Source organism: Callorhinus ursinus, unplaced genomic scaffold (assembly GCF_003265705.2).
Source record: "Callorhinus ursinus isolate GAN/ISIS: 27379988/994484 unplaced genomic scaffold, GSC_fseal_2.0 scaffold2, whole genome shotgun sequence".
Classification (NCBI taxonomy): Eukaryota; Metazoa; Chordata; class Mammalia; order Carnivora; family Otariidae; genus Callorhinus; species Callorhinus ursinus.
In genome coordinates this window covers 27,407,524-27,434,360 of record NW_027397064.1, presented here as the reverse complement: position 1 = coordinate 27,434,360, position 26,837 = coordinate 27,407,524, and the positions used below count along the sequence as shown (strand labels likewise).

The window sequence follows — 26,837 nt, the reverse complement described above, 5'->3', positions numbered from 1 at the left end:
TGATGGTGTACATGTAGGTACGCTTGGGTTGGACAGATGTTCCTGTTATTGGGTGTTGCTGGCCCATCTGTGAGACTAAAAATTATAGGCACAAGCTTTGTTATGTTAAAGGCAAGTTTTCCCAGACAATCCTAGGGACTATTTTTTATGTTCCAGGGCCACCCACTCATCCCCAACACTGTGATTTATGAGACCCTAGAACAGCAGCTTTTCTATGTTCCTCTGTTACAGGATCGGCTTTGGAGGAAATCCCATTCATACCATAATAATGGCACATGTTTTGGGACAGATCTCAATCAAAATTTCAATGTGGCCTGGTGTAGTAAGTACATGTTTAGTTGATGACTTGATGAGCAAAGAATGGAAAAGAGAAGCTAGGATGGAGGTGAATTACTAGAGATAAAACTTTCAAAAATAAACATCTAATTTTGCACAGTTCCCTGGACTTCTTGACCAGTGTTTTCACCCTAAGGGATGACATTATCTATGTAGGAAGAACCAGCAGCACTCCAGTGCAGGACTCTTTTCAAGTGGGATTGGCTAAATGAGGGCAAAGAAGACCTAGATCAAAGTGAATATGTTTGAAATCTATCACTTTATTTTTAAATATATGAATTTTCATAAAGAAAAGAAAAAGTCAGAGAATTATCCTTGCAGATTATTTTTATAACGGGAAGGCAGAGTAAATAAGGCAAACATTTCCTTCTCCTTAAGGCATGTTCATGTTTCTGAATTTCAACACGTCCAGTGAATCAGAAGCAAATAAGGAGGTAGAAATGGTTAAGAGCAATCTGGTTAAAAACCAGATGGCAAGGGTTAAAATTCAGACTCGGCTGCTGTGTGGTCTTGGAAAAATCTCTTCATCTTTCTGCTTTAGGTTTCTCTTATTTAAAATGTGGGCCGTAGTCCTACCATCCAATCAGTAGGTAGTTGTGGGGATTTGATGAGTTGCCACAGAGGAGGGGCTGACCACCATGCCCAGTGGGTACAAGGTGCTCAGCTGCTGGTCCTTATTATCATCACTGAGGAGAACAGACTATGGTGTCCTTGCAAAATAGCTCTACTGAGATGGAAACCAGTAAGACAGTGAGGGAGACAGCCTGACCTAGGAACCCAAGAATTGGTTCCCAAACATCTATTTCAGGGCCCACCACAGGTTTAAGTAAAAGATGACTGAAAATGCCATTTCGTTTTGCGTCTTCCTTTGTGGGCCATGGAAGCACGGAGGTTGTCTCCAAATCTGAATGTCAGCCCTCCTGCCTTTCTGAGTTCCTCCTTGAATGACTACCCTCGCTCACTGATTTAACCTGAACTAACTTAGACAAGCCAGGGCAAGCCCCGATTCCACCCATAGGTTGCCCTGAGCAAGGGGGACTCCTTGCCCTCAGTCCATTCTAAACTGGTATCATGTTGACTTCTTCATGGTTTTCTGTATATTCCAGGTACTGGTGCCTCTAAAGCTGTCACGATTTAACATTCTGTGGGACAGGACCAGCCTCGGAGCCAGAGACTAAGGCTGTTTCCAGCTTTGTAGAGAGCAAGAAGGAAAGCATTGTGTGCTTCCTGACCATGCACTCTTAGGGGCAGCTCATTCTCACGCCTTATGGCTACACTAAAAATAAGTCCAGTAACCATGAGGAACTGGTAAGACCATAGCACCAGAGTCTTTACAAAAGCCCCCGTGGGACCCTGGCTTTCCTTTCTCTGGTTTCCATTTTCAAGATTTTGGCTCCAGCCCTGCTTTTGTTCTCTCTGCTCTTCCTTATTTTTTTTTCTTCTGCTTTTTACACCTTGCCAGACGCCTGCTGGGAAGGCTTCAGGTTAAATGCCGCTTTACCTACATTAATTAACTACCTGTTTCGTAAAGTGTCAAGTTGGGAGACATCTTAGGTATTCGTCTATAATATAAATGAGACGATTATGTTAATAATCTGCAGGAATGTGCTTTCATTTCTGTAAATTCTCTTGAAGCTCCGTTCAGCAATTATAGCTTTTGAACCGTGCTTTAAAGAACTTGCCAGCAGTTAGTGGAATATGGCATATCTAAAATAACATGGCTAAATAATATCTGCTCTCTTCTCTGCTAAACGCAAGGCTTTATTTTCTTCTATACTCCGCTTCTAGTATTTGCTTAGGGATATGTGTAAGGAGAAGTGCCAGTGAAGTCCAAGCCGGTGCCGGGAAGGTGCCCTTTGCTACATCCGGGTCCTCTGAAGCTGTGCTTACCCAAGCACCAGGCACAACTGCTGAGTAGGACCGCTCTCTTTGCCCTTTCGTGCACCTGAGGACAGCGGACACAAATCAAAGGGAGGGCAAATTTAGAATTGTTGTAATATTTGTTATCTTAAAAAAAAAACACATTATTTTTTTCTACGTTTAGTCACGGCAAAATTCGCAAAACCTAAAATTTACCGTCTTCACCATTTTTAAGTGGACAGTTCAGTAGTGTTACGTATGTTCACATTATTGTGCAACTGATCTCCAAAACTCTTTCGTCTTGCACAGTGGGCAATCTGTACCCATTAAAAACAACTCCCGGTCCCCGTTGCTTCTGTAGACCACCCTTCTACTTTCATTTTCTGTGAGTTTGACTGCTCTGGATGCCTCGTACAAGTGGAATCACACAGTATCTGTCTTTTTGTGACCAGCTTATTTCATTTAGCATAATGTCCTCAAGGTTTATCTATGTTGTATCATGTGTCAGAATTTCCTTCCTTTTTATGGCTTAATAATATACCGTCATATGTATGTATCACATTTTCTTTATCCATTCATCTGTCAGTGCGTTTTTGAATTGTGCCCACCTTTGGGCTACTGCAGATAATGCTTCTAAGAACATAGATATACAAAGATCTCTTTGAGATCCCACTTTCAACTTTGGGGGTATATAACCAGAAGTAGAGTTGAAGAATCATATGACAGTTCTGTTTTTAATTTCTGGAGGAACAATCATACTGTTTTCCATAGTGGCTGCTCCATTTTCTATTCCGACTAACAGTGCACAAGGGTTCCAATTTCCCCGACATACTCATCAACACTTGTTAGTCTCTGCTCATCTTTTTTATTTTTTAGAACAAACCCCTCATTATCAACAAATGCTGGGATGGATGGAGGCTAAGCTCAGTCTGGTCTTGAGGTCACAGAGGCTTGGGAACCCAATGGTTCTCTTACCTGTCCTGGCCCTCTCCCACTGGAGCATGACCCAGAGAACACATGTCTGGGCATAAAAAGAAAAACCATTACCGATCTTTGCCGAAGGAAGCTCTTCCCCCCAACAACCAAGAATATCCAGTAGTACTTTGATATCTTTCTCACAGTGTTTTTGGACATTTGTACTGTGTGATCATTTTGCAGGATGTGGCAATAACTAACATTTGCTTAGCACTTTGCAATTTACAAAGGGATTTTAGGACCATTATCTCATCTGACCCGATGACAATATAATAAGCTCACTTTGAAGATGTGGAAATTGAGACCTTGAGTTAACAATAGACAGTGATTGGTAGAACCCAGGTTAGAACTCATGTCTTCAGACTCCAGAGGCTACATTCATTCAGCCTCCTCATACTGCCTCTCTGCTCAGAAAGGGCATGCGACTTCTAGGAGCTCCTTTTAACTTTGATGACCAGATCACTGTGTCCTATTTTCTCCTATTCCTGAGCTCTAGAAATTTCATTTCTTCAGTAAAGGAAACTGCAGAAACAGAGATTTCAGTTGAGAAGCCCAGTACTTGTTTTATCTCCCAGTTCCTGTGGTATTTGTTGTAGATGTCTCCTTTCTGCTCAAAGGGATCTGTGACAAACACGTATGAACCACCAAAGGCAGGCCGCTATAGATCTTTAATGGAATAGGCCCTCCACCAGCAGAAAAAAGCAGACTGTAACCCCTGGTTTTGTTTTTGTTTTTGTTTTTTTTTTTTAGGGAATTCTGTTCCCTTCTTGGCTCAGGAAAACAGATACTATATGACCATTTTGCAAAGTTTGTATTCAAAGGTGAGAGGGTCTTGTGCTGTTGGTTCTCTGGTTAGAGCCCTCTGGCCACAGACTAGAGGAGGCAAACTGGCAGGAGAGACCTATGGCACTGACATCGCCATGGCTGGAAGTTTAGGGTTGGGTGGGAATTACCGAGAACGCTTTAGTACCATATGCAGAAATGGGCACATCAAATTGAGAAAGGGCACTTCCATTCTGTATCTCTTACAGTCTCAGGTGCTGAAGAGTTAGCATAAACATTCATCTCTAAGACTTGTCAGTAAAAAGACAATGTGAAAATTTTGCCACCTGTGTCAACCTCATTGAAGCTAGCTAGCAGTGGTTTTAGGTTCTTATGAGTAAGCTTTGTTTGATAGAGTGCACAAAGACACAGAATCAAGCCAACTGTTGAAGGAGATCTCCATTTTTGGTACTATTTACAACTACCAGAGACTAGTAATTAATCTCTATATATTTACAAAACCAAAAATTTGTAGAAATCATGATAAATATTATACTGCATGATAGACAACTTGGCAATCACTATGTAGGGGAAACATAACTATATATAGCCATGTTCTAAATTGCTCTGGAAATTAGAATAGCTATAAAAATTCTAATGTTTTAAATGCTGACATTCTTTCCATTTGAACTCTTCCCATATCAACTTCTAGCTCTCATCCCAAGCTCCTTCCTCCCACACACATGCCAGGGCCTTCATCAACCTTTTTGTGTGCCTCCCTGTGAATATATGCCTATAGGAAACTCTCTGGGAGTTATTAAGGAGGCTTGAGGTCTTTAGAAATGTAAATTATGTACTACTGGCAAAGGGATTTTTACTGTTTTGACTAACGTTCCTTTGGGCTGAGAAGAAGGTCAGCAGAGAAATTGGCTCCCCATGGCCGTGTGGTATATTGTCAAAAGGAGAGGGAAGAATAATCAGGAGGTCCACCCTTAAGGATAGAAGTCAGAGTCTTCAGATTTTATTTCCTCGTCTTGGAAAGAACCAAGTCTACAAGCTAGGGTCACAACTGTATACTTCTCATAAACCTTATACTTCCTACTCCTATCGACCTCTCCATAGTAAGAAGAAGAAAGTAGGAAGACTGTTCCCAACCCACAGGATGTGAGGGAAAGGAATTATATAGGATAAAATAAGTAAAGGTTGGCAATCAGAAAAAAGAAATGGTTGTCTGGGGTGAACTGCAGACAAGAAAAAAATGCAAGAGTCATTTGGAAGGAAAATGTAGCCTGGAGCTGATGCATATAACCCAAATAAAAGTTAAGGTCCCACGTGGACCAGTTAGCATGGAGTTTCATTCAGAGAAATGCAGAAACATATGGGAATTAAAAATAATTAAAGGCAATTCATGTCTCTACCAGACTTTGAAAGAACTTCAAAAGGGAGTGTAGCTGGTAAATCATAGCAACTCTTTCCCCCTCCCCACCTCATGCTCTTCATTTCACTCACAGATAGCAATTACCCTGATCCTTTCTCTTCACCCGTCATTTTTATTTCCTTAGCAGAATTTATCTCTCCAGAAATCTTTATTCTGACTCTCTTCCCCTTCTTATTTTCTCTTCTATCTACAAAAACAGCTCTTGTACCTCTTTGCAGTGTAAATGATTCAAACCAGCTTTATTTCATGCACTTCTCAAGCCCTTCTTACCAATCATGTCATTCTGGTCAATGAGCCCAGGAACTAAGCCGGACTTAGAATCCTTTTTTTAGGAAGAGAGAGGTGACTGGCCCAAGACAGAATTCTCAGTAGTGAGTAAAGAGGAGGCAAAGCTCTTGAAAATATGTTCAGCTGAATGTCTTTTTCTTTTACCTTTGCCACACACAGGAAGTCCCAAGTGCCCTGAGAATGCTGCTCACAGCTGCTGTATATGACCTACCACCACTTACTCCCTTTTCTACTCTTCCTTTTGAACTTCACCATGCCTATCCCTTCTCTACCCAAGCACCGCTCTGTCATACCCCAGGATTCAGCTGGACAATGAAGGACAATGCAGAACAATGCAGGACCAAGAAGGTTTAAAGTTAGACTCATCGCTAGTCAGAAGTCAGAGGAGCTGATGCACCTGCAAAAGCAGTCAGGCTGCCCTAAGGGGTAAAGAAAGCAAAGGTGGATCACAGTCCAGACAGGGAGTGGTCAAGGGGATTTTGGTGGTGTTTGTGTGAAATCTAAGGGGAGATATTAGGGAGTCTGGGCTGGGGAAAACTTAGAGAAGACTATTGAAAGATTGTTGAAGAAATTTATCAGAAGGTTAATAAACACAGCCAATACACTTGGATCTCTCAGTGTTAGTGGCTCTGATCTCAGGAAAAGGTTTGCAGAGAGCAAGGCTAAGACATTAGAAATCATTCAGTTCTGAGAGATTTCCACTGTAGTCAGGTGACATGGTGGTAGGTGTGGGGAGGGGTGTAGCTTCTAGCTCTGAAATTCTATAAGCCTATAAGAGATAAGTATCAAATACCTATAAGGAAAAATAAGAAGGGAATTATAAGAGAAGTATGAACAAAGGGCCACGTGGAGGGGGAAGTCGGGAGAGAGAGGATTTAGTTGGGGTGATGAGGAAAGATCCCATGGAAGAGTCAGCATTTGAAGTCTTTTGAGGTTGGGTAGAATTTCAACAGGCAGAGAAAAGAGGTAAGGCATGCCAGGTGGACGGAATATCCAGAGAAAAGGTAAAGAGTCTGAAGAAATGGGCATGTCTGGGGAACAGTGGGAAAACTTGAGAGTGACTATCATCTAAGGTAGGATGTAAAGAATATGGTGTGGGAAAGGTGGGCTAGGGCCACATCGTAAAGGATCTCAAATGTGAAACTGAGAAGCTTATGATTAATTCGGTGGGCAATTAAGAATAAGGCTTTTCAGCAGGATCATGATCATAGTTCTATTCTACCGAAGTTCACCTGGAATCCAAAGGAGATCGACTGAGATAAGAATTGGTGAGAGGAAGAGAAACTTACTAGAAGATGACAATAATCCATTTCAGAGGTAATGAGACTAAAATAGGGTGATGGTGCTGGAAATGCAACTTGGTGACCATTTGAAAGAAGGAGAGTCAAAGGTGACTGCAGGATTTTACATGTGTTTGGGGGAGCAGATCAGTCAGAAATATGGAAACCAGAACAGCTTTATTAGTGGGGGAATGATGAAATTGGGTGTGAGTGTGTTGAGTCTGAAGTACCAGAAGGCTACCTAGGTATAGAGGTCCAATGGGAAGTTAGAAAGATGGTCTGGAACTCTGGAGATGGATTTGGACAAAATCCCCAACCCTCTGGATTGTTGGATTTATTTTTAACACCAGATATCTGTCTCTGCATTTCCCACCTACAGATCCAAGTTGGACAGAAGGCAGCAAATGCATTGAAAAAAAAGCATGGAACCAATTATAGAGTTGGATCGAGTGCAGATATTTTATGTAAGTAGCTTTTTTTTGCCTCTTCAATAGTATCTAAGGCACAAAAGAAGCCAGTGGACTTTGGGGAGTGGGGTAGGCAGGAGAGGGATGGAAGAGCTCCTGGGTTCAACAGGAAGTTGTACAAATCAAAATGACCAAGGATAAAAGGGAGTCTGTACAAATATAGAATTATGCTCTCTAGGGATAAGGTGTGAGCTAAAAGAAAAAAAAAATTAATACACTGGCTCAGACCAGAACTCCCTCTGGCTTCAGTTAAAAAGAGCTGGCAAGTGAGAAGGTACAGGAGTTAACAGGAAGGACGTTTTCCCGTGATCCTTGGTCAGTTGATTCAGTTCTCAGAGGACCTATCAGTCTGAGAAAGCAAAGCAGGTGGGGCCTGGAGAAAGGATCCAACACAGAAAAGAATTTAGTTAAAAGGACAGTGCACAGCTTTTCCCCATCCCCAGCCACCACCTCCTCCACCCGCCTGAGGACCACCTGGATAATATTTGCATAATATTTTCCTTGTTGCTCATTTTATTTCTGTTCCTTTATATGTCAGTTCACTTGCCTTGTAATAATAGGTTGTCTAGTCTTTGATTCAGCGGAGAAACTTTACCCAAACTTCTGCTATATGCCAAGCATAATGCTAGGTATTCTGGGAGGTGGCGAGGGGAGACGGGCTAAATGAGACGTACTTCCAGCCCTACAGGGCATCATATCAATGAGAGGGAGAATCCTTAATATGAAAAAGTTCACTCATGTTGCTGCATTGAACTTTTATTCCCTGAAATAGCCATAGAAACCTGTCCTTTCGCAGTATAATTTCTACCTCTGCCTTCATGCTTTTGTTTGTAGATACCACATCAGGGTCTTCAAGAGACTGGGCTCGGGACATTGGGATTCCCTTCTCATACACGTTTGAGCTGTGGGAAAATGGTACATATGGATTTGTTCTGCCAGCTGCGCAGATTCAGGCCACCTGTGAGGAGACCATGGAGGCTGTGCTCTCGGTCCTGGATGATGTCTGTGAGAAATACTGGGACTCAGAAGGTGCTGGAAAGGTGACACCTACTGCTGTGGTGCTGGGCCTGCTGGTCTCCTTCATGTCTGTTCTCTGAGTCTATCCTACCCAGGTCTGCTCAGCCCCAGTCATGAGAATGTGGCTGCAGGGAAGGTGTTTGTCTGAAAAAAGAGGAATCAAATAATTTAAAGATACTTTCCACTTCAATAAAGAGGAATCATGTTTGTATTTTCAGGTGTGTTTTGCTGATAATCAATTGTTATTACTTTAAAAGAGTATACTATTAGTTATTGCTGCAACAATGCCACACTGAACCACTCTAACGTTCAGTGACTCATGAATCTATAGGTCAGCTGGGAAGTTCTGCTGATCTTGGCCATGCACATTTATGCATCTGTGGTCAGTTTCAGGGCAGCTACCCTGGGGCCTAGAGATGTTTTTTTCTCATCTACATATTTTGAAAAATTTGCTCATTATTTTGGAACCAGGTTCATGTTTAATTTTGTATTATTGAATTAGTAGCAGCATTCAGAAGATATTACATAATCTTTTTATATAGTCATTGCTGGCTTTATTTAATATTGTATTTATTTATTTATTCGTAAATCCTTTTTCAGAATCTGCTAGGTATATTTTGCTAATCTCTGGGGTTACAGTGGTGAATAAGATAGACATGGCCCCTGTCCTCTTGGAATTTCTATTCCAGTGGGTGAGATTGGGGATGGTAGCTATAAATAATTAGAACGGACACACTGTTGCTTAAAGGGCCACTCTGGCTCAGGGGAGCCATAATAATCAAGAACACAAATAAATAAACTGAATATTGCAGCTTGTAACGGGTGCTATGAGAGAAATAAAGAGTAAGTAGAGAGGTAAGCAAGGGCCAGATTGTACATATACAAGAATATAGGCATTTAATTATGCTATCTTGTCTATTAAACTGCAAGTGCTCTTAAGGTAGTGTCTATGACTGTCATTTCCTATGTATCTCTATGTGACACCTTGAAATGGTGCTAAGCACTTGTCAGGCTTTGAACAAATGTTGTAGCTGTAACCAGCTGACAGAGCATCCTTGGGTGTTCAGTCACCCATTTCTAAATTTCCTTGTTGGTCACAGTCACAATATACTTCTTGGTTGTAACCCTTTTATTGCCTTTCTTTGTCCTCTTTATTTCTTCCTGTTTTGCCAGTGTGTGGCTGATAAGGGTCAGAAAGAAAAAAAATGTCAGGGGCAATAGGGCTTAATGAATCAGAGAACAGCTGTTTACATAAAAATGCCAACTCCACAATTGTGGCATTGTCAGGAGGAAATGGTAGAGTCTCAACAGTAGTCAGCCTCAGAGGGAAGAAAAAGAGTGTGACCACCAATGCACTATTCAAGAAAAAAGTGAGGGAGCTGTGCCTTGGAACATGGATTATCAGCTTTCATCTAGCCTGTGTTTTAGTTTCTATGACTGTCTTTTAACAATTTGGATCTCTAAGTATTATGTGAACTCAGACCTACAAAGCTTAATTTATGTCTAAAGATTGAGCCTATGGGCAAATAAAATTGGAAGGGAACAGATGGAGATGCAAGCTATTAGCTTGCCTGAAACTTCTTACATGGATTCTTCCAAGAGTCTAGGACACAATCATAGGTTTCTTGGGGGGCTTCACATGGTTCTGAGGCCATGGGGGGATCTGAGGTCCAGGACATGTTTTTTACTTCTTCTGAAAGATTTTTACTTCCTGTGACAAGATCCTTTTTCTTTTTAATTTAATTTTATTATTATGTTAATCACCATACATTATATCATTAGTTTTGGATGTAGTGTTCCATGATTCACTGTTTGCATATAACACCCAGTGCTCCACGCAGAATGTGCCCTCTTTAATACCCATCACCAGGCTAACCCATCCCCCACTCCCTCCCCTCTAGAACCCTCAGTTTGTTTCTCAGAGTCCATAGTCTCTCATGGTTTGTCTCCCTCTCTGATTCCCCCCCTTTCATTTTTCCCTTCCTACTATCTTCTCTCTCTCTCTCTCTTTTTAACATATAATTTATTATTTGTTTCAGAGGTACAGGTCTGTGATTCATCACTCTTACAAAATTCACAGCGCTCACCATAGCACATACCCTCCCCAATGTCTATCACCCAGCCACCCCATCCCTCCCACCCCCCACCACTCCAGCAACCCTCAGTTTGTTTCCTGAGATTAAGAATTCCTCATATCAGTGAGATCATATGATACATGTCTTTCTCTGATTGACTTATTTTGCTTAGCATAATACCCTCCAGTTCCATCCACGTCATTGCAAATGGCAAGATTTCGTTTTTCTGATGGCTGCGTAATATTCCATTATATATATACCGCACCTTTTTTTTTTTAATAATCTCATGTTTTGCCATGTTTATTTCTTTTTTCTTAATTTTTTCACTGTTATGTTAATCACCATACATTACATCATTAGTTTTTGATGTAGCGTTCCATGATTCATTGTTTGGGCATAACACCCAGTGCTCCATGCAGAATGTGCCTTCTTTAATACCCATCACCAGGCTAACCCATCCCCCACCCCCCTCCCCTCTAGAACCCTCAGTTTGTTTTTCAGAGTCCGTCGTCTGTCATGGTTCGTCTCCCCCTCCGATTTACTCCCCTTTATTCTTCCCCTCCTGCTATCTTCTTCTTCTTTTTTTTTTCTTAACATATATTGCATTATTTGTTTCAGAGGTACAGATCTGTGATTCAACAGGCTTGCACAATTCACAGCGCTCACCATAGCACATACCCTCCCCAATGTCTATCACCCAGCCACCCCCTCCCTCCCACCCCCCCACCACTCCAGCAACACTCAGTTTGTTTCCTGAGATTAAGAATTCTTAATATCAGTGAGGTCATATGATACATGTCTTTCTCTGATTGACTTATTTCACTCAGCATAACACCCTCCAGTTCCAACCACGTCGTTGCAAATGGCAAGATCTCATTCCTTTTGATGGCTGCATAATATTCCATTGTGTATATATACCACTTCTTCTTTATCCATTCATCTGTCGATGGACATCTTGGCTCTTTCCACAGTTTGGCTATTGTGGACATTGCTGCTATAAACATTGGGGTGCACGTACCCCTTCGGATCACTACATTTGTATCTTTGGGGTAAATACCCAGTAGTGCAATTGCTGGGTCATATAGTAGCTCTATTTTCAACTTTTTGAGCAACCGCCATACTGTTTTCCAGAGTGGCTGCACCAGCTTGCATTCCCACCAACAGTGTAGGAGGGTTCCCCTTTCTCCGCATCTTCGCCAACGTCTGTCATTTCCTGACTTGTTCATTTTAGCAAACATTCTGACTGGTGTGGGGTGGTATCTCATTGAGGTTTTGATTTGGATTTCCCTGATGCTGAGCGATGTTGAGCACTTTTTCATGTGTCTGTTGGCCATTTGGATGTCTTCTTTGGAAAAATGTCTGTTCATGTCTTCTGCCCATTTCTTGATTGGATCATTTGTTCTTTGGGTGTTGAGTTTGATAAGTTCTTTATAGATTTTGGATACTAGCCCTTTATCTGATATGTCATTTGCAAATATTTTCTCCCATTCTGTCAGTTGTCTTTTGGTTTTGTGGACTGTTTCTTTTGCTGTGCAAAAGCTTTTTATCTTGATGAAGTCCCAATAGTTCATTTTTGCCGTTGCTTCCCTTGCTTTTGGTGATGTTTCTAGGAGAAGTTGCTGCGGCTGAGGTCGAAGAGGTTGCTGCCTGTGTTCTACTTTAGGATTTGGATGGACTGCAGTCTCATGTTTAGGTCTTTCAACCATTTGGAGTCTATTTTTGTGTGTGGTGTAAGGAAATGGTCCAGTTTCATTCTTCTGCATGTGGCTGTCCAATTTTCCCAACACGATTTGTTGAAGAGACTCTCTTTTTTCCATCGGACATTCTTTCCTGCTTTGTCGAAGATCAGTTGACCATAGAGTTGAGGGTCCATTTCTGGGCTCTCTATTCTGTTCCACTGATCTATGTGTCTGTTTTTGTGCCAGTACCATACTGTCTTGATGATGACAGCTTTGTAGTAGAGCTTGAAGTCCGGAATTGTGATGCCACCAGCTTTGCTTTTCTTTTTCATCATTCCTCTGGCTATTCGGGGTCTTTTCTGGTTCCATACAAATTTTAGGACTATTTTTTCCATTTCTTTGAAAAAAGTTGATGATATTTTGATAAGAATTGCATTAAATGTGTAGATTGCTCTAGGTAGCATTGACATCTTCACAATATTTGTTCTTCCAATCCATGAACATGGAACGTTTTTCCATTTCTTTGTGTCCTCCTCAATTTCTGTCATGAGTATTTCATAGTTTTCTAAGCACAGATTCTTTGCCTCTTTGGTTAGATTATTCCTAGGTATCTTATGGTTTTGGGTGCAGTTGTAAATGGGATTGACTCCTTAATTTCTCTCTCTTCTGTCTTGTTGTTGGTGTATAGAAATGCCACTGATTTCTGTGCATTGATTTTATATCCTGCCACTTGACTGAATTCCTGTATGAGTTCTAGCAGTTTTGGGGTGGAGTCTTTTGGGTTTTCCACATAAAGTATCCTATCATCTGCAAAGAGTGTGAGTTTGACTTCCTTTTTGCCGAATCGGATGCGTTTTATTTCTGTTTGTTGCTGTGACAGGATCCTAAAAGTAAGGTTGGAAAGGTGATAAAACACAGATATTTCTTAAGGAAGTTTTAACTTCCTGGTCTTAAATGGCAATAGGTTGGGAAAACTTCACAACTTATGCAATTAATGAAATCTTGAGAGTATCTTGTCCTGTGACTTTGTTGGGTATGGGATTTGATATTACCCTACTTTAAAAGCTAAAAAGTTACCTTGTTACTGTTTCATGTATGTTGGAAGACATGAGACTCCAGAGTCAGGGACACAGGACAGCATTACTCACAGCACAGTAAGCAGCTTGAGCATCAACATATTTACATGGGTTCCTCTTGCTCTCAAGTTCCAAAAGAGCCCAGATGACACCTGCTGATGCAGTGAGTTGTGTTATAGGAGAGAAACACCGAGGACTTCACTGCTTTTATAGCAAGCAGTAAGCAAGCCTGCTCTTTATCCCAGTAGGAGACACTTCCTCATTATTCACAGTTGCTTGCTTCAAACACAACTCTGAGAAATGGGCCAGAGCTTCACATCCTTAGCAAAGACAGCAAGGTGTTAGGAGCAAGAGAAGCCCATTGATGACTGTCTTCCAACAGGCTTTATGTATTAGGTTGAATCATGTGAAATTGCTGTTTTCATAGGTCAAAAATTCCAAGTATTGGTGATTTTATATGGTTCAACATAATTTCTCAGTGTTAATAAAGGTGCCTCCATGGTGCCTTTTTAAAAATTTTTTAGAAAGTTTGAATATACTGCATTTTCTGTTACTATTTCTTTTCTCCCACCAAACCCTGTTGGTGGTTTTTTTTTTTTTTCCATAAATGTTCCTACAAAGGATCTAAATCTTCTTGACTTACAGGTAAATTTAGAGTTTAAAATGATGCAAAATGATAAATTCAGATGGTATCCAAGCCTCTAACTCCTATTTTTTCTACATCAGTGTCAAAATGAGTTATATTTTTGTTACCACTCTGTATGACCAAGCTCCTGTTCCCCTTCCTTTTCTTATGTAGTTTAACCATCTTCTGATATGTTACTAAAATATATATTTTTCATATCACCCCAGTTATTCTTATCTCATATGTATAATTTGAATCTGGCCTAAATGTATCATGACACTAAGAGGAGCCCACTGCCCAAATATATAAAATTACAATACTAACTATAAAGGAGTTAAAAAACTAAAATGAATAATTATTAATCTCTGTTACAGTATGAAGTGATTGATATACTTTATGTATATCACCTCATGTAATACTCATAAGAATCCTGAGTTAGGTACTTCTATTTATTTGATGAAGAAATCGAGACAAAGAAAAGTAGCATGCCCATGCTGACACTGTTCTTAATAATTGTTGATTGATCAAATAATTATTGAGAATTTCATATTTATAGGAATTTTCTGGCTCTAGGATATCAGAAGCTCTAGTGGCCACCATCAGTGGTTCATACAGATCCCTTTGGACCCCATCTCTTGTATCTCTCTCTGTCCTTGACATTTTTTTTTTGCCTCTAATAGCTCACACATATGTGACTCTTCTTCTGATGGCTGCCCTTTGGTTACTGCACATACTTTGCCTGCAGCCAAAGAGAGTGAGACATGTATGGGGTTTGTTCCCATCCCTAGAAACCCCTAGCACCTGCCTGGATGGGAACTGACAAATTCACGAGTATAACACCCTGTTGCCTTGTAGTGGGTTGGGGAAAACTCTGAAGTATAACTCATGTTGCAGAGATTTTGTGGGATGAGTTTGAAGTTACCCTCCAAAGAAGTTTCTCTGAGGTTACAACTGTGCATGGCTTCTTCCCTTCTCCTGTCGTGCTGCCCCCACCCCCTACCAGCTTCTCTTGGGAGCACCTCCTGAGTAAACCATTTGTATGTGAATCCTCACTTGTGGGTCTACATCTGGGGAACCCAACGTAGGACAACCCCCTTGGGAATTCTTACCAAAACAAAATATATTCTTAATTTCCTAAAATGACCTTTAATAAAAGTCATACTAGGATTCCATAATCAGAATATGTCTGGGGATTATGAACATTGTATAGACAGAAATATTCTTATTTTGAAGACGTTATCATTCTAGAATATGAGGAATCTTGTTTCAGATAAGACTTTTATTTCAGGAAAACATATGCATTTCCAGTTTTGTCTTTATTGAAGGCAAAGTAAAAAAAGATCAGCCTTTATGGACTTGTAAATTTTGAAGTATTTGGTGTTATGATAAAAGTTTATGAGAAAATAATGCCACTTACCACAGTTTCCCACTCTGCTGTAATCCAGACTGCACAGTCTTTTCTTAGCTGTCCCCAAAAAGGAATTTTATTTCTTTCTAAGGAGTCATTCATTTAAAACAATAATAATAAAAAGTAAAGCTCCAAAGAGCTCAATGGTGAGTGTATTAACTCCTTCCCAAGCTGCATGTACCTTTCCCATGGAGCTCTTTTTACATTTTTTTCTGAGAACTTGTTCTTCTTTAAAAAATAAAAAAACATTTGAGCAAGTCAGCCCCAAAATGATCGTGCAAATCAAAGGTGAACAGTGTTCTTTTCTCTTCACACAATGACACAAAAGCAACCACAGAAACACAGAGGAGGCAAAGAGTAGTATGCATCCATGGGTTTGAACTCCCTGAAAACCCAGTTAACTAGGTAGAGGATCCTGAGAAAATGAGGTAGAAAGTCCAGGTAGAATCAGGTGGTTGAAGATCCTGAATGTCAAATAGTTTGGATATTATCCCTATAGGCTGCCTGAAGTCCTAATGTTTTTGCACAGGGAGGATAAATAAACACGTGTTTTGTAAAGATAAGTCTGGGAGGATGAATTAGAAGGAGACAGTTGGAGTGGAGAAGTCTGAGGCAAATAGTTCAGAAAATATACTCGGCACATATAAACTGAATAAGACTCAAGTGGAGTTGGAAGCCATAAAAATGGAAACAGGGACAGAAATCAGAGGTTGTTCAGAAAGATCCAGTGTGGGGTCTGTTAGAACACAGATGTGGAAAAGGAGGGTGGAAATTATTGCCAGTGGATAATTAGAAAAATTATGGCATTATAAGATCATGAGAACTTGTCTTAAGTCAAATTTGTTTCATCCTTACCTTGGAAGGTACAACAGACCAAAGCTGAAAGTGGACTTACTGATTCATGGAAGCCAGAAGGGAAGCTGTATGAAAAACAGAGGAACCACTGTTTCAGACAAGAAGTAGGAAATGCAAAGTTGCCATGTTGAAGTGTCAATTGAAACTTGGGCTTACTTTCCAACTTCAAGTCAGGTTGCTAGTCATAGGCAACCTTCATTTCAATTTCATGTTTCAAGATTTCCTTCAATATAGAAACTTGGTAAAAGCTTTAAAAAAGTTAAAAAACATAATATCCACCACCTTCTTCCTGCACATAAGCTAATGTACCCTATGACATTTATTTTATAATTAGGTTTGCAAGTCTATCACTTTAAAGGTTGACTATTTTCTCTAACGCAGTTGCTCCAAAGACTTGTTTTGCAGCAGAATTCCTATTTCAAATAAAAATGTACCTTAAAGCATGATATTGATATATCAATCAAACAAAACCAGAATTGCTCTGCTGATCTGGGGAGAGGGATGGTATTGGGTCTAGAGATGCCCCTCGGCCCCCTCCCACAATTTCCCTGAAGTCCTGAAGCACTTTCTGTTTTTTCTGTAGGCCCTTACTCCTCAAAGTGTGGTCCATGACCTGGTAGCTCCAGTCTCACCTGGAAGCTTGTTAGAAATTCAGATTCTTGGGTATCAGAATATGGGTTTAACGAGATCCTTAGGTAATTCATTGACCTTGAAAATTTAGGAAGCATGTCTCTAGAGTACACAAATCACTCAGAAACATGCTAAAACACAGATTCTTGGGCCACACCAATAGATCTGTGGCAGAGCGTAAAATGTCCATGTTTCACAAGCTCCCTAGTGATGCTGATGCTATTGGTACTCTAGCATACATTGAGTAACAAGAGGCTAGAGCAGTAGTTCTCCAATGTTAGTGTGTATCAGAATCATCTGGAAGGCTTGTTCAATATGGACTGACGGGCCCTTTCTCAATTTCTGATTTAGCAAATGGGGCCTGAGAATTTGCATTCTAAAAGATTTCCTGGTGATGTTGATGCTGCTGCTCCAGGGAACACAGTTTGGGAAACACTAACTTAGAGCCCTCACCTCATAATCAGGATAAAACTGCCATGAGGTAAGCAGAGAGTACCTTGATTTATTTTTTGAGTAAAAGGAGGTAAAATGTGAAAGATAAAATCTCTTCCCTCAAAGATCCTTGAGTCTACCTCAAAATACAGAAAAGTAAACTTAAGGAAAGGTACTGAAATGGAGGCCAGGTACATGGAGCTAACTAAGAATAAAAGAGCCATTAACTCAGCCTCTGTGTGGGGTGGGTGGGAGCCAGGGAAGATCTCACCAAGCTTCAAGCTTGAGCACAACTTGGAAATAGTCTGATTGTTTAAATGATCTGTAGTCCATGCAAGACACATTCTTTAATTTGAGGTCCTGATAATCGCCATGGATTTTCTATCCAATTATGCTACTGTAATTAAAAATACTCTCAAAGTCTTTTATGAGGCAGAATGCGATAGGGTGGGATAGGGTGGAGGAGTAGGGTTGGGAGTCAGCGGGCTTGCAGGGGAGCAGGGGAGGTGGGGAGAAGCCTGAACAAACCCTCTCTCAAGTGGGGAAGGAAAGGTTGGAATTAAATCTCAGTGAAGAAACATCTGGTTGTTTCTGGATCTTTGCCTCATAAAAAGTCAAGTATCTGATGTCAGCCGTTGTCCCCAATAACAGAAGGAAATTCCCAGGACCCTGCTTCTGAAGGAATGGAGTTCTTAAGCCCTAGGAACGGAGGGGTGTGCCTTTTTTCAACTGCCCACAGGTGTCCTAGGCAGATCTGTTTTTTTCTTTTTTTTTTTTTTGGATACAAGGGACTGACACCTCAAACAATCTGGCTTCAAACTTAAAAAAGGGAATTTATTGATTTGTATGACAGAAATGTTTAGAGGGAGTTCAGGAACAGAAGGATCTGGGAATTCCAAATATGTTTTCAGTGCTAGTGACTTTTCATATTTTAATTTTGCATCAGCTTTTTTTCTGTTGGTTTTACTGAAGCAGGTCCTTTCCATTTGGGGCAAGTGACCCTTAACAGCTCTAAGACTGTATCTTAGCCTCTCTGTCAATAGGAAAAGTGCTTCTCTCTTTAGTAGTTCCAGTAAGATGCCCAAAGAGAGACAGAATGAGCCTTCTTGGGTCAAGAGGTGGGAATATGCTGATGTCCAGGCCTGGGCCACATGTCCACTCATAGATCAGCTCTCCTAAACTATGTGGACTGAGACAAAAAATGAAGTCAAGCACTTGTAGTGGAAGAAGAATGAGTGGACACGGGTCAGTGAAAAGTCAAAGCTGACCATTCTACCAGGGAGAGGGCAGAGCTTTGCACAACCTCAGAATTCATCCCAACAGATTCAGAGGATCATATTCTCAAGAAGCGAGTCAAACTCTTTCTTGAAATGTGGGCTGGGCATACAACCAAAATTAGGTTTGAGGTTCCCCAAACCAAAGCCAAAGCCCATTCTAATCATAATGTCTACTTAATTGTAACAACAATGTCCCTGGGGCTCAAAGTCTGCGGGTAACTATTTTCATGGGCTAGTCCCAGGTTACATGTGTGGGAGACAATATAGGGCAGTGTTAATGGCGGAAATTCTGAAGCCTGTTGCCCAAGTGAAAAGCTCAGTTCAGTCACTTCATGGCTGTATATCTGGGGGGAGTTGCTGATCCTGTTTGTGTTTCAACTGTCTTATTGGTAAAATGGGAATACCAAGAGGATCTACGTTATAGACTTGTTGAGACAATTCAATAAGATAATATTTGTAAAGCACTTTGAGAGGTGCTGATTTTCCACAACAACATCACTTGTCCACCCTAGACCACTTCAACAGTCAAAGAGTAAATGCTCAATAAATGCAAAGAGTGGGGAGAGGAGGAGTAAGGCGGCAGAGGAGTAGGAGACCTAAATTTTGTCTGGTCCCAGGAATTCAGGTAGATAGGTATCAAACCATTCTGAGGGGCGCCTGGGTGGCTCAGTCGTTAAGTGGCTGCCTTCGGCTCGGGTCATGATCCCAGGGTCCTGGGATCGAGCGCCACATCGGGCTCTCTGCTCGGCAGGAAGCCTGCTTTTCCCTCTCGCACTCCCCCGGCTTGTGTTCCCTCTCTTGCTGTCACTCTCTCTCTCAAATAAATGAATAAATAAATAATCTAAAAACAAAACAAAACAAAAAAAACATTCTCAACACCAACAAACTCAACAGGAGATCGAAGAAAAGAATAGCAGCAACTCTATGAACAGAAAAGCGACCACTTTCTGGAAGGTATGATGTGCAGAGAGGTGAATCCGGGGTGATATTTGGGAAGATAGACCACAGGGGAAGGGAGCCTCCATCAATAGAGCAGCAGGGCACAAAATCAGAACTTTTAGAAATCGGCTCCACTGAGGGATGTTGCTACAGTGGCTAAGCAGGGGGTGGAACCCTTGCTGGAACAGTGTGGTCTCAGGACCTCAGGGTCACAGAAAGACCAGGGGTGCCTGAGTGCAGCAGAACTCCCAGATATTGGAGCAGGGAAGCCGGCTGCAAAGATGGAACTGAGAAGTGGGCTCTCAGCTTGGGGTTGCCATAAACTGTGATCCGCGGCACAGTCGAGCCACTGCTCTTCCAGCAGGGACCCAACAAGCAGCAGATCTGGGGAGACTCCCCTACCTCTTCCTCTTTTTAGAGTCATATTCTATCCCTTCATTGTAGTTAACCTTGTTTTTTTTTTATATATATAAGTTTTTCTCTCTTTAAAATTTTGGGATACAGTTTCTTCTAACAGACCAAAATATACTGTAAATCTCTAGTGTATGGCTTTGTTTTAGTCTCCTGCCTGATCACATTCTCTCCCTTTTTGTTTGTTTGTTTGTTTTTTTTAATTTTTCTTCTTTCTTTTTTCAACCAACTTCTTATCAATTCCTTTTATAAAATCTTTTATAATTTTCATCTTTACAGTCATATTCCATCCCTTCATCATATTTACCCTGATTTTTGTACATATATAAGTTTTTCTTTCTTTAAAATTTTGGGAGGCAATTTCTTCTAATAGACCAAAATATGCCCAAAATCTAGTGTGTGGCTCTGATCTATTCACCAGCCCGATCATATTCTTTTTTTTTTTTTTCTTTCCCTTTCTTTTCCCCCCAGTTTCGGGTCTCTTCTGATTTGTTTAGTGTATATTTTTCTGGGGTCGTTGTTACCCTTTTAGCACTTTGTTCTTGCATTCATCTATTCTTCTCTGGACAAAATGATAAGATGGAAAAACTCACCTCAAAAAAAAAAGAACAAGAGGCAGCACCGACTGCCAGGGACCTAATCAATACAGACATTAGTAAGATGTCAGAACTAGAGTTCAGAACGAAGATTATAAAGATACTAGCTGGGCTTGAAAAAAGCATGGAAGATACTAGAGAATCCCTTTCTGTAGAAATAAAAGAACTAAAATCTAACCAAGTCGAAATCAAAAAAGGCTATTAATGAGGTGCAATAAAAAATGGAGGCTCTAACTGCTAGGATAAATGAGGCAGAAGAGAGAATTAGTGAAATAGAAGACCAAATGATGGAGAATAAAGAAGCTGAGAAAAAGAGAAATAAACAACTACTGGATCACGAGGGCAGAATTTGAGAGATAAGTCATACCATAAGATGAAACAATATGAGAAAAATTGGGATCCCAGAAGAAGAAGAAAGAGAAAGAGGGGCAGAAGGTATATTGGAACAAATTATAGCAGAGAATTTCCCTAATGTGGGGAAGGAAACAGGCATCAAAATCCAGGAGGCATAGAGAACCCCCCTCAAAATCAATAAAAATAGGCCAGCACCCCGACATCTAATAGTAAAACTTAAAAGTCTCAGAGACAAAGAGAAAATCCTTAAAGCAGCTCGGGACAAGAGGTCTGTAACCTACAATGGTAGAAACAGATTGGCAGCAGACCTATCCACAAAGACCTGGCAGGCCAGAAAGGACTGGCATGATATATTAAGAGCACTAAATGAGAAAAATATGCAGCCAAGAATACTATATCCAGCTAGGCTGTCATTGAAAATAGAAGGAGAGATAAAAAGCTTCCAGGACAAACAAAAACTAAAAGAATTTGCAAACACCAAACCAGCCCTACAAGAAATATTGAAAGGGGTCCTCTAAGCAAAAAGAGAGACGAAAAGTAACATAGACCAGAAAGGAATAGAGACAATATAAGTAACAGTCACCTTATAGGCAATACAATGGTACTAAATTCATATCTTTCAATAGTTACCCTGAATGTAAATGGGCTAAACGCCCCAATCAAAAGACACAGAGTATCAAATTAGATAAAAAAACAAGACCCATTGATACGCTGCCTGCAAGAGACTCATTTTAGATGCAAAGACACCTCCAGATTGAAAGTGAGGGGGTGGAAAACCATTTACCATGCTAATGGACATGAAAAGAAAGCTGGGGTAGCAATTCTTGTATCAGACAAATTATATTTTTTAAACCAAAGACTATAATAAGAGATGAGGAAGGACACTATATCCTACTTAAAGGGTCTATCCACCAAGAAGCTCTAACAATTGTAAATATCTATGCCCCTAACATGGGAGCAACCAAATATATAAGCCAATTAATAAGAAAATCAAAGAAACACATCGACAGCAATACAATAAATGCAAAGTGTGAAAACTATTATTTCTATCATCCCTAGTCCCCAGCTCTCATGGGAAATTCCAAGATATAGGAAGGAAACCCTTACCATAGAGTAACAATAAAAAGGAAAACACTTTTGAGACTACTGAGCTGCTAACTGTCCTCCCCCATGATGACTTGCCTAGCCTAGGGTATATCTGATGTGATTGTCAATGACTAAATAGTCCCAATATTCTCTTTTATCTTCTGGTTTCTCAGCATTTGGTTATTCTGGGATCAGTAAGATGTCTCACAGTTGCATCACTGAAGAGGAGTTTGCCTTTCAAGAATGACACCTGGCATGGAAGGCTGGGCTGGAAGAGGAAGGCAAAGTACAGATGAATGACTCCAGAATGCACCACAGGGGTCCCCCACATTTGACTACTTGCTGGGTGTCAGCACCTGCTCTGAGACTTAAGTCTCACTGATGTCACCAGGAAGAGTGAACTTTTCTCCCTTCTCTTGTTAGAACCTTCTATTGTTCCTTTCCCTCTTATTGCCTTTCTCCTTGGCTGACCCCAGAGTCACTTCTGGGCTTCTGTGGGCTCTCTGGGCTCTCTTTCCTGTTCCCTCCGTAAGACAGGTTTCTGGTATCACAGCAATGAGGCATACATATGTCCAGTGAGGAGCAAAGAGCAATTATCAGTAGTTCCTTAAATATGATTTCAGTTTAGGGGAATAAGGAGATGGAGAGTAGAATCATTGTCTGAGGTAATCCAAAGAGATCGATTCCAAAAAGGAGAGGAAAGGGGAATGTCATAAACCCAGTGGGAAGGTACTAGATGGCTGAGGGGTCAGTCAGCTCTTTTTTGCAATGACCTCTTCTCCAGCCTTCACTGGTTTCTTGTTGGGGGGTGGCATTTGGATGTCTGGCCGTGACAAGTGTTGATCTCCTGTGAGATTATCTGTAGTTGACACCAGCAATCTAGCTCTAAGTTGAGGTTACAAAGTTAAAGAAACTAGGTCATCCATTTCCTAGCAGGCAAAGGTTTCTTAACTCTTTATCCATTCCTTTATTTTATTCCAACCTCATAAGTCTTCGTAGGTCATTTTAAGCCATTGTTCCATTCTTTTCTATTTGTCTTCGTCTGGTTCACTGATGTTGGCTTTGCTCTCCTACTGCTCCTCTTGAGGTCAGACCCTGATGTTTCTGGCCCTTGCATCCTTTCCAGGAGAACACAGTGTCCCTGACTTATCTAAAGTTAAGCATGCTACTACAACAGGGCACATCTCCCAAATCACTACTTAAAAGTGACTTTGAGCCTCAAAACTTTTGACCCATGCCAATACAGACACTCAGAAGACAAAATGAGACACCCTTTTCATTTGCTCTGAAATGATGATGTAAAATATGAACAAAGTATCCTGTAAATAGTGAACACTGTAATGGATTATTGTTACAAATTCCTTCTCTGTCCCATTTCTTATTCTTCCATCATTGCTTCTTATTAATAGCTTTTCTTTCCTACTCTCATTTGTTTGTTTATAGTAATTCACTCAATCTATAGGGGGAAAAATTGAGTTTTTAAGATAACAGTAGTGACCCCTTGTTTAGTCCCTGTGATGTAAATAGTAGTTAAGAATTCGGGTTTTAAGCCTTGTTCAAATTCCAACCCTGCCCCTTAGCTAGCTTGGGTTCCAGTTCGTCATGTTTCCCTACATCTACTTTTGCCATGGTTTCATCTTGGACAGGGTGTGCTTCCCCATTCTTTGAGTTTGGGCCTGCCCATGTGATTTGCTTTAGCTAATTTTATGTTAAGAGGAATTAGCCCCACCTTAGTTCTGAGCCTACAACTTAAGTGGCCTCATGTGTTTCCATTTTGTTGCTTTCATCTTTACCAGCACCATGGGAAGAATATGCCCCAGCTAGTCCACTGGCCCAAGAGAATGAAAGAACCACCCCAGCTGAATTCAGCTTAGCACAGCCAACATCCTGAAAACCCAGACATGCATGACATCAGTAGCTACTTCCTGCTGTATGCCACTGAGAACTTGTAGGTGTTTGTTACACAGCCGTATTGCAGCAACAGCTAACTGAATTTTCTCTCAGCTTCCTAACTTGAAAAAAAGGGATCTTCATTGTACCTTTGAATAGGGTTGTTGGGGAGAGTAAACGAGACGGTGTATGTGAAGTGCTAAACAAACTGCCCGATACCCAAGAACCAATTAGCACTTCCTTGTTATTATCATTACTGGGTGCCAGGAATTGATGTTCCTTATCTTCATTTATGTGCACTTCCGTTTTCCCACCTGTAAGTAGAAAGAAATGAGCCTTAAGTGGGAGAAATTTCAAAAAAGTTGAAAGTACCATATAAATATGAAACTCTGCCATTTCTATCACCTTCAGAGGGAGAAACAAGAGTGAGTTCCCAGGAACCTGCTGAAGTGGCCCAGAAAGAAGGAAACTAGAGAGTGAAAACTTCTTGGAAGGCTCAATCAGAACCTGCTCATGTGACCACACAACTTCTGCCAATAGATTAGGAAGGGAAGACAAAAGGCTTCCTTCTGGGAATTGATGACAAAGATGAAAACAAGGAGCCAAAGACACAAGTCTTTGGTTAGAAGCCTGAACCCTGAGATAAATCCTGTATGTCAGTATTTTATCATTATTTTAATGTAGCTTTTACAATCCCTCTTACCCTTTGTGTCATGAGATCTGCTCCTTTTTTTGCACACGAGAGTCCCCTGGAAGGGTTGTGGGGCTACTACCACGACCTTGTCAGGAGAGGTGGTGTATGATCTTCCTGTCATGTAGAGGGCTGTGTTCCCAAGTTACTCTCATTAGGGTTTCTCTCCGGGGGTTAAGGCAAAGGAGGAGCCCCACCAGGTGCCATGGCAGAATGCTTGCTTCCACTTTGTTTGCCCAGAGGTGGGCTAAAGCACAGCATTATCAGAGCTTTTCACATGTGTGCCTCTGCAAGTCCAGGATTTTCAAGAGAGGAATATTTAAACCTACTTTCAATATGAGGCCAGGGCATGGAAGGAAGGGGAAACATCCCTGGCCATTCCTTGTAGGTGCCAACCCAGAGGTCAGCTCATTTGCAAATATTCCTGTGGCCCCTCCTTTTCCCCCTAAAGTTACCAGGAGACTCAAAACTTAAAACCAGACTTGCCAAAGAGGTCTAGCTGCAAAAGGCATTTTCACTGAGTGCTGTTAAAATCACTTTGGCTTTAATGATGAGCTTTATTAAATCATATGCAGAATGCGTATGCATTTTTCTGGGGAAAGGATACATACATTTTCAGATTTTTCAAAGAGTCTTCAGAAAGATAAGAACTACTGATTCAGTGGGTTGCTAGTTAAGCAATTCAGTTAATGAACTGAAATCAATTAATTCAGCTAATGAGAATATTTTTGTATTTGTCTTTATACAGATAATACTTTATTTCAGAAGAAAGCTGTTAGTGGAGAAATCCATTACCCTATTCTTGTTCATGATGATCCATGGTTGCCTCTAAGACACTGTTGTGTTGCTGGCCTTCATATGCTGGGAGTGTAAATGGAAACTCATAGGTACTTTTTTGTGTCTTCGGTGCTTTCTGAAAATGTCTCATTAGTTATCCCAACATGTCTGCAAAGTGAAATCTCCATAAGCAATCGCCACAGAGCACAGGGCTGAAGAGCTCAGGGCTTCCTTGTCTCTGATGCTCTGCCCAAGCAGGTGACTTCTGCCCAGAGTCCTCAGTGCTGTCCTCAATGGTGTAAATAAGGTTGCTGCTTTTTCTCAAGATCCCAAGGGCAGGATTGTACCGGTGCCAGGCACTCATTTACAGGAAGCAGCGTCTGGTACCAGCCTCAGGAGCAGAAGGCGGGGCTAGTAATCACAGTCTCTGCGCCAGTGGCCTCCCCAGCCTAGTTACTTGTTTTTAATTAAGATGACAATACAACACCTTTTCATTTCCTTCAGGAATTGGTGTGTTCCAATTCAAAGGGGCAGAAGAAGAAGGCTTGGTGCCCCGAGATCTTTGGTGCTGAAGAGAGAGAGCCATGACCGAGGCCTTGTCTTCCGATTCGTGGCATCATCGGAGGACCGAGGACAGCAGGCCTCCGGTATAGCGCGTTTTCCAGGAGATGGCAGTGCACTCTAAGGCTGGATCCTGGCTCATGCCTTCTGCATCAACCACAAAATATTATAATTGAGACATAGCCTTATAATGCATTCCAGACCACACAGCTGCTCGAGTGTCACCTCAAAATGCATCTTACCAGTCTCAAAGTCACTGTAAACAGCGGAGGGAGATGGAAGTGACACGGAGGTGGGGGAGAAAGGGAGGCACCAGACAGCAACAATTGGCATGCCTGTCAGTGGAGTTTCAATACCTCCAGGCCAGGAGCCACCCTGATCCATATTTACAACTCTTCCTGGGTTCACCTCCGAAGACCAATAAAAGGAAATTGAAGGACATGTATTGTCTGCATTTTAATTTCCAGGTTTACAAGAAATATTTCATTATTCTAATTCAGGAGGAAATAAAACATCTTTCCTTTTTAAATGAAAGGTCTCCTTGTTCCGGGTGAAGAGCATAGCCAATCAGTCTCTCCCCTGAGAGGCAGAGCTGTTCTTAAGACTGGCCCCAGATTCCACACAGCTAGGGAAATGCCGATGTGGGGGCGAGGGGGAGGAGTGGGGAGGACGGAGAATACTGCCCATTGACCGAATCACTGTGTGTGATTGCACACGGAAGAAACGTATTCCGCTGACTGCATTACTAGGGTGACCGGCAGGTACTGTAATTCCCAAGCCCTGACAATGACATCTCGGGACAGACCTAGGGACAAAGAACGAAACGGAGAACAGGCAAATATCTTTCCCGGGAAAGAGCCTGTTGGCTGAGGTGCTGGTTTACACAGGCACTCCTATAGGAATGAATGAGCCCGGGAAGGTCAGGGCCGGGAGGATGGCAATGACTCTTCAGTAATGTCACGTAATTTTCTAGCTGTGTTCATAGCTTGAGAGCCGAGTCTCTATTTCCAGGGTTCTTATTTGTATTTTTCGTTGTTGTTGTTTATAGCCCC

The 26,837-nt window shown here is 41.3% G+C and overlaps 1 protein-coding gene across 1 annotated transcript in view; it reads left to right on the top strand.

Moving 5' to 3' along the window:
* CPO (carboxypeptidase O) overlaps positions 1-8,605 on the top strand; it is a 29,738-nt gene extending 21,133 nt beyond the window's left edge. Inside the window, 4 exon segments of the mRNA XM_025850510.2 lie at positions 231-326; positions 1,461-1,644; positions 7,319-7,403; positions 8,241-8,605. Of these exon segments, the coding sequence (XP_025706295.1) occupies positions 231-326; positions 1,461-1,644; positions 7,319-7,403; positions 8,241-8,503 (628 nt within the window). The 3' untranslated portion in view covers positions 8,504-8,605.
* Positions 8,606-26,837: the final 18,232 nt, after the last annotated feature.